This window comes from Fringilla coelebs (assembly GCF_963513975.1).
Source record: "Fringilla coelebs genome assembly, chromosome: 1".
In the NCBI taxonomy this organism is placed as follows: Eukaryota; Metazoa; Chordata; class Aves; order Passeriformes; family Fringillidae; genus Fringilla; species Fringilla coelebs.
This window is the reverse complement of record NC_140028.1, coordinates 35,572,639-35,590,593: the sequence shown is the minus strand read 5'-3', so window position 1 is coordinate 35,590,593 and position 17,955 is coordinate 35,572,639. Positions and strand designations below refer to the sequence as shown.

Genomic DNA, 17,955 nt, shown 5'->3' with positions numbered 1-17,955 from the left:
GAGATTGAATGCTTCCATCCAAATTGTTCAGATTGAGCAACATCAGTAAAGGATCAGGAGGTAGAAACACAGTCTGCTGTTTTTTTCTGGGGTTTTGAATAACATGCATATGATACAAATTTTCTATATTAGCATGCTCTAGAATTCTTAAATAGCAATAGCACCTGTCTTCTTAACCTCTAACGAAAATCATCCTTGTATAATTTTTGTTTCTTGTTTAATTAAAAACTCCAGATTATTTTCAAAGTTAGAATATTATGTTAAAACCTAATGTTTCATAATTATCACCAAAGCACCCAAATAATATAATTTGTACATTAACTTCTAATGTTTTATTCTCAACTGGACTTCATGGTTTACAAGGCCTTTTTGGTTGTGTGTTTGGTCTAGTACATGTTAGCTATATTAAACTGGTAAGGACTGGGGAAGAACTAAGACAGCAAGCTAATTTCTTTTTCCCACCTTAAGAGAACTGGTGAAACTTTTAGCAGTTCTCACAGTGATAATTTTTTTGTTAATAACTTGCTTAGTCTTGCTCATGTAGAAAAATTCAGCTTCCATATCAGGTTCTGATTTTGGAAAAGATGTTTGTAAGATCAGAGGTAATCTCTAGAGATGGCTTCAAAATGCATGCAAAGAATTACTTAATAATGAGGATTACAATTGATTTACTTTTTCTAAAAGAAATAACTTGGTTTTCCATATAAATCTAGTTGTCTTAGTGCTTGAACATCTTTCCATGATTATTACATTCCTTAAATCTTTTAATATCTAATTTGAAATATCATTTATAATGATGTAGGTTTGTATTGGAATAGGTACAGCTCTTACTTCTTGACATTCCTCTAAGCATTTAGGCCACATTGCAACATAGATAAGGAAAGGAAACAATGCTGGTGAAATATGGTATCTCACCAATCCCCTCTTCAGCTCCTGACACACAAATAAATGACCTTTTTATTAATCAGATTTATAAAACATATGATTGACTGGAAATGGCCTGGGTATGCTTTTAATAAAGGAGTGATGTATGACAAATCCTCTAGGCCTGGACTCCAACAGCCTGCCTCAGCACTGGTATTTGGTTTGAAGAGCTAGCACTTTGACTTGCTGCGCAGCCCAGGTCCCAAGCTAGGGCCCAGGGATCTTTGTGGAGCAACAACATACTGGTTTTGATGGGAAGTTCTGCTCTGAAAGTGGCTGATGGTCCATAAGGAATGACAAGATTTGGTCGTGGGTCATTATCCTGGAAAATTTGGGCGCTGCTGATGTGGAAAACACTGTTGAGATAGAGGTGTGCTACTGTTAGCATGAATTCCATCTGGCAAAATAAGAGGTAGACATATGTTTTCTGCTGTTAGAAAAAGCAATTTTTTATCTTGAGTAAGGAAGTGTCTTGGAAGATTCCTTTTATTTTGTACAGATGCTTATGCTTGTGCTACAGAAGAACTGAGTGGGGTTTCTTTGAATAAAAATAGGGTTTTTTAAATATGGAAACTAACTTACATAACACTGGAAATAGTTTAACATGGAAGAAGTGACACTTTCAAACTCAAGCTTAAAACTTGACAAAGGCATTTACTTCCTACATTTCTTGACTTCACTTCATTTATGTGTTCCAAGAACATCCTACATTTTCAGAATGTGAAGGTTGTCTTCAGTCTTTATTTCATCAAATTGCTCAAATTACTTCAGTAAATATAATACCTGACAACTCATTAAAGAGTTAAGATTTGATATTTTAAAATGTATTGAATGTTTTTATATTTTTTGTTTAATGTAGAAAAATTATCAGACTGATGAAGTAGATCCATATACTCAGGGATTATCTCTTCCTATTGATGAGCGAAGATCTGCCAAGGTAAATAGATGAAGGAAATTAATTAAATGGAGTATAACTTGAAAATGTACCTGTGCGTTGAAACTGTTACAGAAAAGATATTTCCACTTAAGTTTTTTGTTTGGTTGGGTTTTTTCTTTTTTTTCTTAGACAAATGAATGCTTTTGGAGGTTGTAATTAGTAATAATTCTCAGAAAAGTCTGTTCCTTCAATGTTTTTTTAAATTTTTAATCCTAGGTTACCTGTATTCATAAGTTTTAGATATTTGGTTTTTATTATGTAGATATAATTGTATACTGATACTAGTTTGAGGTTTGCTACCTCTGATCCACACTTTTAGAGCACTTGATCTGTTCAAAACATCTCATGGTTGCTTTTGTGTTTTGTTCAGCAAACACTATTGATCTGATCTCCTGCCCTCATGCTGTTGGCCTTATAGTCCCAGTTTCTTGTTTTTGCTTGTAAATTGATCCATGAAGTTGAATCAGCAGAAGTGTTGTAATTTATCAGTAATTTATCAATATTTTTTCTGACAAATACTGCTGTTTGATTGTTAAGATTGGTCATAGCACTGCAGAGATTCAAGGCAATAAGATAACCTGTGTTGCTGGAGGAGGACCAGACATTTGCACTTTTGGAGGTTTTGTTGGGTTTTGATTTTGTTTTTAACCTTTGTTGCCTTGAAGTTGCACTGTTGGGGCTGTGCTGTCACTGCAATCTGGTGCAAGACTTCTGCTATGGTATGGGTTGGCCTTGCCCTTGTATTCAAGCTTTCTGCCCCTCTGGTGTTCTTTGTTTGGCTGTAGGAGGAGCCAGGTGAGAACTCAAAGTGAAAATTGCTTTTATGAAAAAGCCCTAAACTCCAAGTTTTATAAGTGTAAAAAGGAGGCAGCAAGAATGAAACACCCAGGAAGGGGGAAAGGATTCCTCAGGGGCAGCATGCATGGGTACTGAGTTTATGTTAGCTTCAGGTTCTCATGAACTTTGTATTAACCTTTACAAATATTGTGCTGAAACAGTGGAAAATAAAGTATGTTTGATTAATTCTGTGGAAATTAAAGGTGTATTTATACTGGAAACATGTCTTGTCATTGATGGGTTAATATCATATCAGCTCTGTGCAGGTGTGTTGAATCCTTTTTAGCCATCTATTTGCTGCTCTTGCAGAACCTAAAAGCTGCCAGGAGATGTCACACTGTGCCCTGTTAATCAGTTGGCCTCTGGGCAGAATATTGAGAGGTTAACATTTGCATATTGGTTTGCTTTATTAGGTCAAATGTGCAGTCACATAGTGAATTTTCTGCTGAGTGTTTTGCCATCTGTTAAAGACAGTGCAGCTTTCATGGCTGTCTGCATGCTTTATATTGTTGCTGTTAGAAAACCTATAGAAAACTTTTTTTTTCTTGGAAAAAACCCTAAAAAATGAAACAGTTTTGGAGAGGATTAGTCTAATCTGTGAAATTTCTAGTAATCTGGTATTTATGTGGTGATTGAGATATAAATTATTTTTGTTTGAAATTTGTTCATGAGAAAGTAAATTTATTTGTGATGCTCAGATTTTGTAAATACTTTTGCTTTATTATTGGAAAATGCTGCAGTGGAAAAGGGCCTCATTCATAATACTGTAGTATAATTCTCTTATTTTCCTTTATATGATTGTTGGAATGAGGTAGTATGGGAGACACCCCATGCTCTAAATGGGGAAATCAAGAAATAATACAAATTAGAATTTGCTTTATCTGGGTACTTTTGTATTTTATATTATGTTATCATGCTGTTGGTGTGCAATTCATGTACCTTTTTAGACCTGAGAAAGCTGATTATAAATGCTATCATGTTGCAAAAGCAGCTAGGACAACAAGCATAGAACCTGTTTTCCTTGATTTTCCTTGCATTCTTCACACTTTTGACTTTTTGCAGTCCATTTAGCTGCTTGTTTGAATTCAGCTGTTCAAATTGGAATTGATACATCTTGTCTACACTTATATTTGTTATCTTGTTTTAATTGTGAGGTGAGGAAGTCACAACTAATGTTAAAGAAAGAAGTGGTATGTTTGAAAATCACCTGTAAATACATTCAATTGGAAATTAGAAGGTGATTCCTAACTGTTGGAGTGAGGCTTTAGTAAATTTTGGAATAGGCTTAGCAGGAGGAAACCTACCTGGTTTTAAAGATGGACCTTGATACACAGTAGTGTCTCTGGGGATTAGATTTTGTGCCTAAAAAGCTGATTTATACTTACAGATTTCAGATTAAGAGAAAGTGCTATGCTAAGAGAAAATTAACTAAAACCTCCAAGAAATTCAAGCCTTTCTTGTACATCCCAAAGAATGTGAAGGGGGGGGGGGGGGAGGGTAAACACACAGTTTGCATTTATTCATTTAGTACTAGAGTTCTGTGAAGTTAAAAGCTACTAAAAATGAAAAATTATGATGCCCTTTTCAATGCTTATTTTAGGAGAGATTACGACTTGAAAGAAACAAGGAGTACAATCAATATCTCAGGGATAAAGAAGAATGGAATGAAAGGCTAAGGAAATTAGGGAAGAAAAACAGAGAGGTAATACAATTTTATAGTCTTATTGACTCAGACGTACAAAATACACAAATAATGTTGTTCAGTTAGGCTTCATTTTTATTAATGCATCTAAGCAAGTTCTGGTTACAGCTCACATAGTGCAGTTTCTGCTTCCTGCTTCCATCATGTCTGTCTGGTAGAAGGATGCTTTCATTGTTCTGTGTATCTGAAGCAAATCCCTGGGTTGTTTTTGATGATAAAAGTGATATCTACAAAAGCTATCTATTTGAACAAAATACTGAACTCCACATAGTGTTCCTTAGCTTTTGTTTGTAGATGCTTTTTATCTCTGTCATGTAGAAAGCCAGGCAAGTGTAGCAGCCATACAGAATATGGAGCTGTACATTTGTGAATAAAAATCAAGAAGTCTTTACTGCTGAAAGTGAACTAGACATAGTCCAGTCCAGTTCTGAGCTGAGGCCTTTGATTTGTATGGCAGTAAGCAGCTAGGAACACACACACACACACCCCCTTTGTTGGAAAGGGGAGAAAATCAGAAGAGTGAAAGTGAGAAATAGTGTAGGTTGAGTTAAAGACAGTTTAACAGGTAAAATAAAAGCTGATCACACAAGCAAAGCAAAGCAAACCAAGGAATTCATTCACTTCCCCTGGGCAGGCAGGTGTTCAGCCATTCTCAGGAGAGCTGGGCTCTGTCACATGCAACTGTGACTTGGCAAGACAAATGCCATACTCAGAACATCCCCCTTCCTTTATGGTGAGCATGACCCCCTATAGAGTGGAATATCCCTTTGGTGGGTTGGGATCATCTATCCTGGTTGATCCCTTCCCAACTTCCCATGTACCTGCAGCCTCCTTGCAGGTGGGGCAGTGTAAGAAGCAGAAAAGCCCTTGACAGTGTGTTAGTGCTATTCAGTAGGAATTAAATTATCCCTGTCTTATCTCTACTGTTTTCAGCACAAATCTAAAACATAGCCACATACAAGCTACTATGAAGAAATTCATCCCAACCAAAACTAGTGCAACAGCCAGTGGGATTTTTAGGTCTGATTAACATTGTTGTGAGACTCTTTGTTATACTAATCTGGAAGCAATAGATTGATCTGTAAAATCTTCTTAACCTTAAAATTTTGTCTAGAATAGGTAAATTTCCTTTTTAAAATATTTTCTTTTAGTGATGGACTGTAATAATTTGGGACTCTCATCTAGTGAAAATTTTTAGAAGATTTAGAAGAAAGGTTTAAGAAGTCCTTCCACTTCTTTTTAATATGAAAATTCTAAAGTGTACAGTAGTGTGAAAGCTAGGTCATTCTAGAAAAGATGTTGTATTTGTACCCAAAACAGCTGGAAGTTTATTGTCTTCCTTACAACAGCTGGCAAGTGCAAATCCCCCTGTATTTGTAATTTCTGTTTCTTGTCTATCTCTGGAAAGATTGTTTTCTCATGAGAAACAAGTGCACTTGAGTTTCATATAGTTGAAAGCTGTTTTAATTTGTGAAGGCATCTATAAGACAGCATTCAGGCTTCCTTCAGATGTTGGAATTCAATATCTCATTCTTACTTCCTTCTTCAAGGTTTGAGGTGCTACACAGCAGTGATCCCTAGGAAATATTGGCAAAAGTGTAGCTTTTTTTTTGTGCAACTGAGTCCAAAAATCTCTAAAATTTTTATACATGTTTCGGCACCTACATTTCCTAAGCTGACTTACCTAATGAAATCTATCAAGGGTTTTTCCTTTTGCTATATTGTCATCCACTTGGACCTTTAAGTTGCATTTTTATTATTTTGATGTAGAAACGATTTTACTATCAGAGAAGAACAAATAGGAAAAAAAATGGTTAGAATTTGTTTGGGTTATGCCATCTCTTAGGGGTATTTAACTTGGAGTGAGAGTCAAATTATATATGTGAGGTCCAAAATTTGATCCGACAGTTTACATAGTCATAGGATAAATCCTGCTCTGAGTAGTGTTATCTTCACAGTTTAGATTTGGTTGGTCAGGCTTTATTTGGTGGAGTTTTGAAAGGATGGAGAATCCACAGTCCTCTGGGCAACTTGTTCCAGTGCTTTAACTGCTTGATTTGAACTTCTGTCCCTCTGTATCCCATTGTAATTTTCCTTTGCTGCAACTGTGGCTGTTGGTTCTTTGAAAACCATGAATACTGGTTTCTCTGTAACCACCTTTTACACAGGGTCTGTAATTACTACTTCCTCCACATCCTCCTTACTCTTTTTCCAGGCTGAATAAACCCAACTCTGTCAGCTTCTCCTTTAATAGCTCAAATACCATCTCAGTAGCCACGCTCTGCACTTTCTCCGGGTCATCACTGTGGGGAGGGGAGGCAAAGACTGGGCACACTACACCAGAACCTAAATACTAGATAAATACTGAGCAGAGAGGCATCACTTGCCTTGACCTGCACAGATACTGCTGCCCAGGGTGTGGTTGGCAGTCATCACTGCAGGCATGCTCTGCTGCCTCATGCTCAGCTCCTTGCCCATGACTAACCCAGGCCTTTTTCTGCAGAGCTGCTCTCTAGGTGCTCAGTGCCCAGCCTGTCCTGGTGCATGGCACTGTTCTGTCTCAGATGCAGAGGTTTGCCTTGGCATTTGCTGATTTTCATGAGCTTTTTGTCAGCATGTTTCTCCAGTTTGTCAAGACCCTTCTGAGTGGCAGCCATATCCTCTAGTATATTGATCCTTCTTCCCAGTTTGGTGTCATTTACATCCTTAATTTATTTTTCATTAAATATTGTAAAGTATGAGTTAGTGTTGTCTTTATTCTATACTGGAAAGATTAGATCAAAGATTAGTACATAGAAATACTACAAGGTTTGTGCAAAACCATTGTTTTTGTAAGGACTGTGTATTGAACACTAGTCCAGAGTGTCATAGGGTTGTTTTCTGTCTGCTTAACTATCCTTTCTCATAATGACATTTCCTGAGGAGTAGAGAAATAGATTAAGAAATGCCCAGATTAAAAGGCTGTGCTCATAGGTAAGAAGTATTACAGACTTGCCTGAATCTGGATAGAATGAAGATACCTAGTCTCTTGATGAAGTAAACTTTGAAATGTTTTTTTGATTCTTTGCACCTCAAAAACTGAAGGTCAGATTGGAGTTCAAAAAAGATCTGTCCAGTATTGATAGCCATTCTTCTGAAAGACCTTAGATAAAAGGAAGACTACATTATTTTTTCTCCAAGAAAATGAGTAAGACCCTAGATTTTAAGCACTTCTTGAAGTATTTTCCTTGCTCAACTCTTACCTTTCTTCTTGTTTTGGGTTTATTTGAAGAAATAAAAAACTAAGGTTTTACTCAATGTGATTTCTTGATATTAAACTCTCAATATTGTTTCCATTAAACAGAATGAGATGCGCAGGAATAAAACAGCTATTGCTGTTACCAGGCTCCCACCAGAATTACATCCAGAAGTCCACCCCTGTGATACAGGTGCAGAACCTCCCAAGAAGGATGCTTTTACTTCCACAGAAGGTTGTGAAGAGCTGCTAAATAAGGGATGGCTGCAGGAAGACAGGTACCACAGGTTAGATGATGAGGTTGAATTGAGAAGTCGACTATTAAATAAAAGATTTGATGAGGATTTGGATGTTCCCAATCAAAGACATAATGGATTTGCTGGCCAATCTGTAATTCCTACTAGGAGGCATCACAGACTTGATGAAGATGGTGATTTTGGTAGAAGATACTACAGAGTGGACTATGATCCTGAGACAAATGCAGAAATGGACCCTAGATTTAGATCTGAAAGCACCTATGACAGAAAAACTCCCCGGGGTTTTTATGCTGAAAGGTATTCTTAATTCCATTTTCTTCTTTATTTCTGTAGTGCTTGCTGATGGCCATGGTTTACTCTCTTTAAATATTAGGGAAGACTCCCATGTGAGAGCAGGATTGTTGTATTTACTTATGTACTTACAAAAAGGACCTTTGCAATAATCTATAGAAAAAGTGTTAAAGAATTGGATCAGTCCCTAAGACTATGCATATATTAAGAGGCATTTTATATAACATAGCAGACCAAGGGTACTAGAGAAATTACCCCAGAAGCAGCAGTCCACAATTCATTTTCATGAAGAGTGGTTTGCCAGAAAATATATTTGAAAGCAAACCCCTGCGCTGAGAACCCAATGTTACCTCTGTTTCCTTAGTCTGTAATAGTTACAGCAAGTCAGTGTTCAGTTCAGATTCCAAAATTGGTTTGAACTTCAATTTTTGGAATGTGTGACTATGCTAAAAAGTCTTTTTTTTAAAAAATCCTCTTTTTGAATCCATGTCTTGCTAAATGACAGGCTTTAAACATCTGTGTAGTTGAACCAAATCCTGATGGTTTTAATAGGTGCTAATCTCTGTAATAACTACACAGTTTGAATAAGCATTTATGAAAGCCTAAACCAAACAAAAGAGGGTGTCTTATATAAATCATTCAGGGGGAAAACTGATACTGTGTACTGTTCTGTGTTAAATAGACTTTACTGTGTTAACTGATACATCACTTGGGTTACTTTGACATAAAATGTTAATCTTTGTCTTCTAGTTTACTCATTTAAAAGAAAAAAAAAAAAAAGTATAGCCTTCCTACTCATCCAGGATTTGGCATTCTGGCCACCTTTAGGTATTCCATTGCAAGAACTGGTTGCTTTTAAAACCAGATGGCTTGTGGTGTGAAACAACACCAAACTTGAAATTTGTTTATACAGCTAAATAAAGCAGTAAATTTATTGTAAATAAATTTTCAAATGATATTTTAAAAGTGTTAATTTGTTCCCTTTCCAGGTCTTGAGAACATGAGTGTTGTAGTTATTTTTATTTGTGTTAAGCCTGTTGCCAGAATTATTTTCCTGCAATTGCTTCAGTGAAGGAACCACCAGTGTTCTTCCTTTGCAAGGCAAAATAAAGACTTTTTCTTTTTTCTAGAATTAACACTTCTAGGAAAACAAAGACAAATTGTACCATTCTCAACAGTGCTGAATATTACTACTATGTTTTGTTGTAGTTGCTGGTGGATGGTTTAAATGATCTTTTGAGTCATTGTTTACAGGGATAATTTTCTGGATACTATGCAAGTTAATAACTGGGGGGAGGGAAAATGCTCTTCTACTAGAAAAGTGTTTTCTGAATTCAATGAACTCCTGTTTCTTTTCCAGTTTCAAATGCCAAGAGAGTTAGAATAATTTTTCTCCAAAAATAACTCTTGATATTCTTTCTCAGCTTTTAAAAAAAGTAATAGTGAAGGAAGTAAGTCTGTGGAAAAAATGAAATGTCTGGAAGTAGTTGGGAGAAGCAGACTCTAATAAATGTGTTATTGCTAAGCTTCAGACTGTGTGTTCTGGTGGGCTTCTAAAAAGCGTGGTTTTATTCATTCAGTGTTTCTGAAAAAGACTAGCAAATGGAAACAGTGGTTAAATAGATGAGAGGAACAAGATTGCCTGTTTTCTGCTGAGATTCAGAGAAGAGGCTGCAAAATTCAAAATTTGTTCCATTCTGCAGTGTAATACTGATAGAAATGAGCAGATGAGGTTTTAGGATAGAGTGGACTTGTCCTATAGCTTTTCAGAATGAAAAATAACCGTAAGCTTAACTTGGTGTCTAACAAGACAATCAAAATATTTTTGAAACTAGCAGCAGTATTTAATTCTGTGTTAGTTAATACTCAGAAGGTTGAGTGTCCTCTTTTTATTAGGTAGCTGTTTGCCACTGTCTAATGCAGTTGGACACACAGCCTATTATTGAAATAAAAGTAACTATTTGATAATGTTTGAGGGTTTACTTTGTTTCACAAACAATTTATACAGATCTAGATGAATAAAATATCAGCAAGTATGGTGTTTGAACTAACAGTAGACATCATGCTGAATATTAGTAGACTAGTTTTTAGCTGTTCCAGAAATCATGGATGGTGCTTATAAATATCTGTGACTAATATATCACCAGGCAATCCATGAGTTATTTGGGGAGACCTCTGAAACTGCTTTATCTCCAGTTTTCTTTCAAAAGAGAATAGAGAAGACAGTCTTATCTTTGCTGTTGGCAGACATGGTGCATCTTCTTAAAAGAAGCTGCTGGACCATTACCTGAATTCCCTGAACAAAGTTGTTTGGAGGGTTTTGTGTATATTTTCTACTAATGATTATTATTGAAAATTATTTTTCAGTATTTCTTTATTAAATGTGTTTTTTAATCTTGTACTTTCTTCTCCTTTGGAAGGAGCTCCACTTTACCTCCTATGAAGTTAATTCAGTCTCTTCAAGGAGGAGCTTATCTATTAGTGACAGCTCAGCTTCTGAAGTGTTAGCATTTTTTTTCTACATTTCAGGCAAAGTCAACTTTTCCCAAACACACTTGATTCATGATGGAAACCAAATTCAAAAAGAGGCATATTTTTATTTGCTCTACTTAAGTTCTTAGGTTTTATATCAGGTTTATTAGTTTGGAGAGGCAGATGTTCATAACAGGACTTTTCAGAAGAGTTTCTGTTTTGATGGAGGCACAAGGTCTGTGACACATTTCAACAAACAGAAATGGTGACCGGGAAGTGAGAAGAATTGCAAAATGTTTTAGTTCTTAGCAGTGGAAGCTTTAGTCCTTTCCCAGCTGTCAGGTCAGTCCCGTAAACAGGAGACAGCAGCTTCTTGATTGAATTGGGCCAACATGTCTGAGCCTGCCCTGCTAAGCTGGCTACTTTTCACAAAAAAAGGTTGCCTCTTAAATTCCAAGGTTTGTTTTTTGCTTCCTTCCTACATCCTTTCATTTCACTGGAGACTTGGCTTTCTGTTTCCTGGCTGTGTTTCAGTCTTATGTGACCAGCCTTGTAAGGAGTAGATTGATTGTTGTCATAAAGATGAACTTGATTGTGAAAGATCGTTTTATGACAAGAGGATAAATGTTCTTTCATGTTGTTCTGGTGGGTTGTTAAGATGCCAGATCAATGTTTAATAACCTGCTTGCATCCTTTTGCCTTTTGATTATTGGCTTCTATTTAAATTAGAGATTGACAGACCTGTGGTTCTTTTTATGTAAAAGAATGAAGTTTTTTCCCCATTTTTACCTAGGTTTTGGGGGTTTTTTTTTGTTGTTTGTGTAATAGGAAGTCCATGGCTCTTTCCAGCTCTGGAAAAAGTATAACTTTGATAGCATTTGTTGGGTACTTTGTTTTTCATTGAATACCTATTTTTGCCCTATTTTGTCATGATAAATTGAAGTCCTCATTATAGAGCCGTTATTTTGCAAGTCAGGAAAAGTTTATAAATTCTCCTACCCCAGATCTTTTCAGGAACAGCTCTCTTGTGTCTATACCATATTTGGCATCTCTGAAGTTACTTGAAGTTTCTATCACATGATTTTACTTCTTATGTAGATGACTCAAATTTTAGCTCCTGAATTTTTGTATTCATGGTGTTGCCGGTCTTTTGCCTTGAACAAAAGTCACCTCACTCTTTTAAAGTCTATCAGGTGTGTAGTGAAGTGTAGATTGTCATTGAAGCAGCTTTTCATATCTGAATTGGCTGTTTCACCAGACTTAGCCAATAGCTATGTGCCAAAACCTGTTGAAGACTTTGCTGACTCCTGGGGATTAAGAGCAGCAAGATCAGTTTCAATTAATGCAGTGTGAGTGTCAAAAGCCCTTTAGCTTTCAAAACTCTTAACCAGGCTCATTAGATAAGGGCTGCAGAAAAGCAGGCTTGGGAATTCACATTCCAGACAGAGAGCTGCCCTGACAGTGCAAGCAGAATGAATTATTTCTAGAATATTTTATGATATTTTCAGGGCTGGTTCTGCTGTCCAGTGTGCATTCAGGCAGCAAATGCATTTGCACAAAACTGCTGAACCTTCCATTTCAGATTGGCTGTTTCTGGGCAAGCATAGCTGAGTGTTTTTTATTTCTTTAAGGCCCTATCTGAACGGAATGATAAGAGATGTACCTGCAGATTATGAAGATGAATTAAAGGAGAGAGCACGTGTGCGGCCGTTCTCAAGAACTGGAGATTCTAGGTGTGGTATATTGTGTACTTTTCTGATAATTGCACTGCAAAATCATGGTGAGATGAAAATGTTGACTTCAAATCCCAAAACATTGTCTGAAATGCCTGGTAGTTTTTCCTGCAGCTAGAATGTAGTATAACAAGACATGTTTCCTCTGAAAATGGGCATTGAAGCTTGCATGCCAGTTTTCTTTTTGAATTAATAGAGCACTTATTCTCCAACTGATGACTTTTATTGGGTCAAATACTGTGGAATCCTGTTTTCATAGTAGTTTTAAAATTTCTTTTCTTCTTCTTGTCTTGGTTTTGCACACCCTGAAATGATCTAAGTGGGTGAGGCAGAAGCAGAACACTTGTAAAGTCCTTACATAAACTCTTGACTGGCACCATTCAGTCTGTCAGCCTGGGTGAAGTGCTCAACTGAGTCAGTTTTTCTGATGGCCTCAGAAACCACAGGCAAATGGGAATTGTGAAAAGTGCCTTTTTGCTAAGCAGTTTCTTCTTTTGCTTGGGATATTTCTTTGGATTGTAGGAAAACTGTTTGTCACAAATGTGTCACATAGTGATGCAAGTGAGTCTATCATAGTTCCCATAGACTGTGTAGGAAAATCTTGAGTTTGATCACTCCATTTTCTTTTTTGTCTTTGCCAGAAATCAGATACAGATTAGTTCTTCAGCTAGTGAACAGGCCAAGTCTGCAGGTGAAAGGCGATATGCAACAGGCCTTGTTCTTGGTATGTATAAAAACCTCACTAATAACACTGAGTTGTACTTTCTTTGCATATGTGTCTTGGTTTGAAAAGACAGATGTCTGCTAAGGAAGGCAGGAGCCTTCCCTGAACTGGAAAATGTAAAGCCCCTCCCTCCAAATTGTTATAAATTTGAAATTAAGGGAGGCTCTCAGGCAAAGATATGGGAGCAGGAATAATAGTTCTTTATTAGGGAAGAAAATAAAAATAAAATAAATAATGCAGTAATACAAAACAACCCTAACAACAAGAGTCAGAATATGACCTGACACCCTGTTGGTCAGGGTGTTGGTAGCAGTCCAATTGGAGTGGTGGCTGCAGTCCTCCTGGAGTGTCTGGTGTGGTTCTGTTGAAGCAGTGATCCTGTAGAAGGATATAGTTTTCCTCTGAATATCCAGTGGTAGTGTAGGTGGGCCTGGTCTTTCTCTGGAAATCCAGTGGAAAAGGCAGCTGCTCCTCTGGGAATCCAGTGGAAAGGCTGTCCTGGTGTCCCAAAATCTCAGATTATATCCAGTTAGGAATGCTTGGCTCCTCCCTCTGGGGAGCACATCTCACAATGGGATGCTGTAATTTTTATCAGTCATGCAGTGACACTCAGTGGCCCATTAACAGAAGATATCTCCAGGAGGGAGGATTGGTTTGTGGAAGAGACAAAGAAAACTGCCCAATTAACAGAAGATAACTGCCCCACCTCTAACAGATGGCAAATAGAATACACACATTAATTACCTTGCAATCTAGGACAATATGTTATTTTTCCATGTGAATAGTTAAAAACTTGAAAAATGAGCATTTGTTTTTCCTTTTGCTAGTTGTCTCAAAGACTGGTAAATAAGTATTATTTACATAGAGAAACTAAAGCAAAACATAATCCTTTTCTCCCTTAATGTAACTTACTAATTAATTTTGAAGTGCCCAAGTTTCTACTTGGAGCTCATTAACATTTTAAGGTCCACATAAGTGATTAAATTATTTTTCCAAAATCAAGTATGGGAGAAATCTTAACCTCTGTATTGTTAAATACACAGCTTTACAGTGAATATCAATTGCAGAAATATGAAAAATGGTACTGTGAAAAATGATCCTGGTTAGCTCTCCTGTAGCCAGAAAATTTAGTAGGAAACACTAGTATTGAATGTAATAGAAATACTGGTGAAGACATAGCATTCTTAGCTGAATTCAGGAAACTGTAAGGCAAGAATAAAAACTTTACTGGTTCTTCAGATGGGAGCTTTTGAAGGCATGCTAGCTTTGAATTATGGCAAAATGGATTAACAGTTGTCAGAATAATTTCTGTTAATTTTTTCATTTGAATTTACCTGATCTTCAAAGCTATATGTAGCAGGTCAGTTTTTTGGAACTGTTTAAAGGCAGCATTAAACCAGTGGTATCAGCGGGGTCACTCTCTAGTCTGCCCAGTCATCTCATTTGAAGTAACTTGAGGACACAAAGGTGTGAATTTGTACTCCTAGCAGTCCTAGTTGGAAGAGTATTGTAAACTATGTTGTGTGAAGATTAGGTAAATTAAAACTTGAATTTTTTTAAAATAAGAAGTGATTTCAGACTCCCCCAAACTCACAAAACATGAGGTTAACTTGCACATCCTGGTCATTTTGTACTCCCAGCAAAACAGTTAAATAAAAAAATCAGAGAGTCATGCATGAGGTTTTGTTGCTGTTGCCTATTTGGCTTTTGTTTTAGTTTCTTTCCAGCTTCCTTCTCTTTATCATTCAGGTCTACTTCATCAGAAGTCCAGCTAGTTTGTGTACAGAATATGTTAAGACTCTTTGTGTCTGATAGTTATACAATACAGAAGGTTCTGCTGATGTTTTTTGGGGTTTGTTTTTAAGATAATAGAAGACCTCTGCACTTATTGTGGGGGAACCACCACAAAGTAAAAGTTTTTTGTGTTCCTTAAAATATATGTGAGCTGTTATCACCATTTCCTCTAACATACACACATCTGTCGGTACTTTGCTAATTCTTAGTAGTCATGGGAACCATCCTAAAAGTGGAGCAGTTTGCTTTCCTCCCCATGGGTTTGACTCCCTTCAGTTTTAGTGTTCAGTTTTATGCAGAGCAGTGCCTCATAATTTTGGAGTGCTGTAGTGTATCTTCCTTAGGTGAACATTAGATTAAAAAAATAAATTAAGCTACTTTTAAAAATTGCTGTTGTACCAAGTAGCTTTGAAATTTATAGCTCCCTTTTCCTATAAATTAGGAAAATTTATATTTTCCTACCAAAACCAGGAAAATAGTAATGAAAATAATATTGAAAGTTTTAGTAGTTTTGATCATCATACTCCAAAAAATATTGTCTATTAAAACTAGATATCTCTTTTTTTTTCAGTCAGTAGAGATACAGTGTTTGTATAATCTGCTGTGTTTCAGTTTGTAAATTGGCTGAAATGCAATGTTTTTGTCCAGTACCTTTAGTGTGCTTTGTGGAACATTTGCACAAATGTGTGGTCATTTCCATTAGGTGGTCAGAACCAAGAACTTCTTCAGAGGAGAAAGGAGAAATACAGGCAAGAACTAATGGAACAGATGGCTGAGCAACAGCGGAATAAGAGACGGTAATGGAAAGTTACTGTCTTTTTAAAAGATAATGGCTGAAATTTAAAGGCATTCCAGTAATTCAGTGTGGTAAGAAGCAATTTCATAACTAAGGGATTCCAGGCAGCTGAGTAATATTGCATTTAATTTAACTCATTGTTATGAGAGCTTTAGTTTTTAATGAACACATTCACAAGCTTTCAGTGGAACGAAGAAAACCCAGATACTTTTTCATTTTTACAGATGATTTTTTAGTTTCTTAAGGGTAAGGAAGCTTTAACTAAAGCTGGTACAGGATTTCGTAAGTAGTTGGCAAAGTTGAAAATTATTTTGTTTTTGCCCTCCAGTTTTGGAAAGTAACCTTTCATTTTTAAAGCATTTGATCATCTGGCTTATGCAGAATAATAAAATATTAACTCTTCTTTACCTATTAGTCGCTATCTACTAAATTATAGTCTGGATGCATAAAAACATACAGCAACATTAGAGAAGGGATAAGGAATTAAAAATTGGTTTCTATTAACAGTCTCATTGTGACAAAAATTGTACATGCAGAAGAAGCCTGAGCCCAGAAATTTCAAAATTTCAGTATTTATTGTGGCACTTTTAAATAATTAATTTCAGTGTGTTTCATATTAACTTCTTGAATGTGAATAAAGACAAATTTTTTAGGAATGTCCTGAAAAGTTGTAGTAAAAAAGAATTGTGGTGGTGGATTTTTATTAGGTGAAATAGGTGATAGCCAGATACTTGAGGGTTCTCTGTATTTACAAATATTATATAATTTCCTTCCCTGATTGCAGAAGAATTCAAGTGGAATAATTGTCTTCTGTTTTCCTGTACTTGTAGAGTTCTTTTAAATACAGAGTTGTGAATTTGTGCTTTGAAATAATTAATATAGTTGTTATTGCTTTCTGATTTGATTCTTTTTTTTTTTTAACAAAAACAGTGAGAAGGAACTCGAGCTCTCAGTTGCTGCCTCTGGAGTTCAAGACCCAGAAAAGCAGGTATGAAATTTGGATCTTCTTTCATCTATATAGCCTTTTCTTTTTTTTTCACATACACACTGGTTGCTTAGTCACATAACTCTGTGGAGTTTCTATAAAATGATAAATGTTGGGCTATTTTTTAGGGCATCAGTGTACAGCAAAACAGAAGCTCAGGATGATGAGGCTGTGTCATGGTTTAACCCCAGCCAGCAGCCAAGCCTCACGAGCAGCTGCTTGCTCACTTCCCCACCAGTGGGATTGGGGAAAGAAAGAATAGGAAGGGTAAAAGCTGGAAAACTCAAGGGTTGAGGTGAAGACAGTTTAACGGGGAAAGCAAAAGCTGCACACACCAGCAAAACAAAACAAAGAATTAATTCAGAGCTATCCATGGACAGGCAGGCGTTCAGCCATCACATGTCTTGGGAAAACAAACCATCCCTCCAAACATCCTCCCCTTCCTCCTTCTTCCCCCCACTTTATGTACTGAGTATGATGTCCTGTGGCCTGGAATATCCCTTTGGTCAGTTGGGGTTGCCTGTCCCAGCTGTGTCTCCTCCCAGCCCCCTGCCACACCCAGGCTCCTCAGCATTGTGGCAGCAGAAAAAGCAGAAAAGGCCTTGGCTCTGTGTAAGCCCTGCTCAGCAACAAAGAAACCACCTCCATATTATCCACCCCATGTTCAGCACAAATACAAAACACAGCCCCCCACCCCCCATCCTTCACTGTGGAAAAAATTAACTCTTCCCCAGCCAAAAGCAGCACAGGCTGTAAGTCATTAAATGTACTTTCAGCATCAGAGGAAAATATTTTCATGGAAATTATTGAGCATTTTCTTTTGCTGTGTCCAAATAGAAATTTGATACCCACCAACAGTGGGTATCATGGAAAGAATTACTTAGTGTCCAGTGGTAGCCTCTTAAATGCACACAGTAGTAACCTTTCTTTGGGAATGCAAAGTATGCTGCAGAAAGCTTTCTCTCCATTAAAAAAAAAAGTTGTTTTGCAGATGAGTTGATCTCATTATAACAGTTTTTAATTAAAGATTTGTTATTTTTTTTTAAGTGATCCAATATACTGTTTAGGATTACAGGCGTTTTTATAGGATTTTGTAAAAAGCAAGTTGTTTGGTATTGTGTTGTTTGTAAGACTTAATGCAGAGTTACTACTGTCTCCACTTCCTTAGTAAGGTGATGATTACATGAAGAATTTTGATTAGCATGCATCCAGGAGTAGGTTGTCAGCACTAGTAACATTATTAGGAGACTGATAGTCTTGCAGAGACT

General features: G+C 36.7%; 1 protein-coding gene across 10 annotated transcripts in view; it reads left to right on the top strand.

Annotated features, from left to right (window-relative positions):
• CSPP1 (centrosome and spindle pole associated protein 1) overlaps positions 1-17,955 on the top strand; it is a 63,258-nt gene that overhangs the window by 10,922 nt on the left and 34,381 nt on the right. For 6 of the 10 annotated variants that reach the window (XM_084218226.1, XM_084218225.1, XM_084218231.1 and 3 more), the window contains exons 6-12: positions 1,784-1,861; positions 4,299-4,400; positions 7,744-8,189; positions 12,287-12,388; positions 13,030-13,112; positions 15,610-15,703; positions 16,633-16,690. In XM_084218226.1, the coding sequence (XP_084074352.1) occupies positions 1,784-1,861; positions 4,299-4,400; positions 7,744-8,189; positions 12,287-12,388; positions 13,030-13,112; positions 15,610-15,703; positions 16,633-16,690 (963 nt within the window). The remainder of the gene's footprint in view (positions 1-1,783; positions 1,862-4,298; positions 4,401-7,743; positions 8,190-12,286; positions 12,389-13,029; positions 13,113-15,609; positions 15,704-16,632; positions 16,691-17,955) is intronic. The other 4 variants (XM_084218230.1, XM_084218228.1, XM_084218229.1 and 1 more) reach the window with 3 other exon arrangements.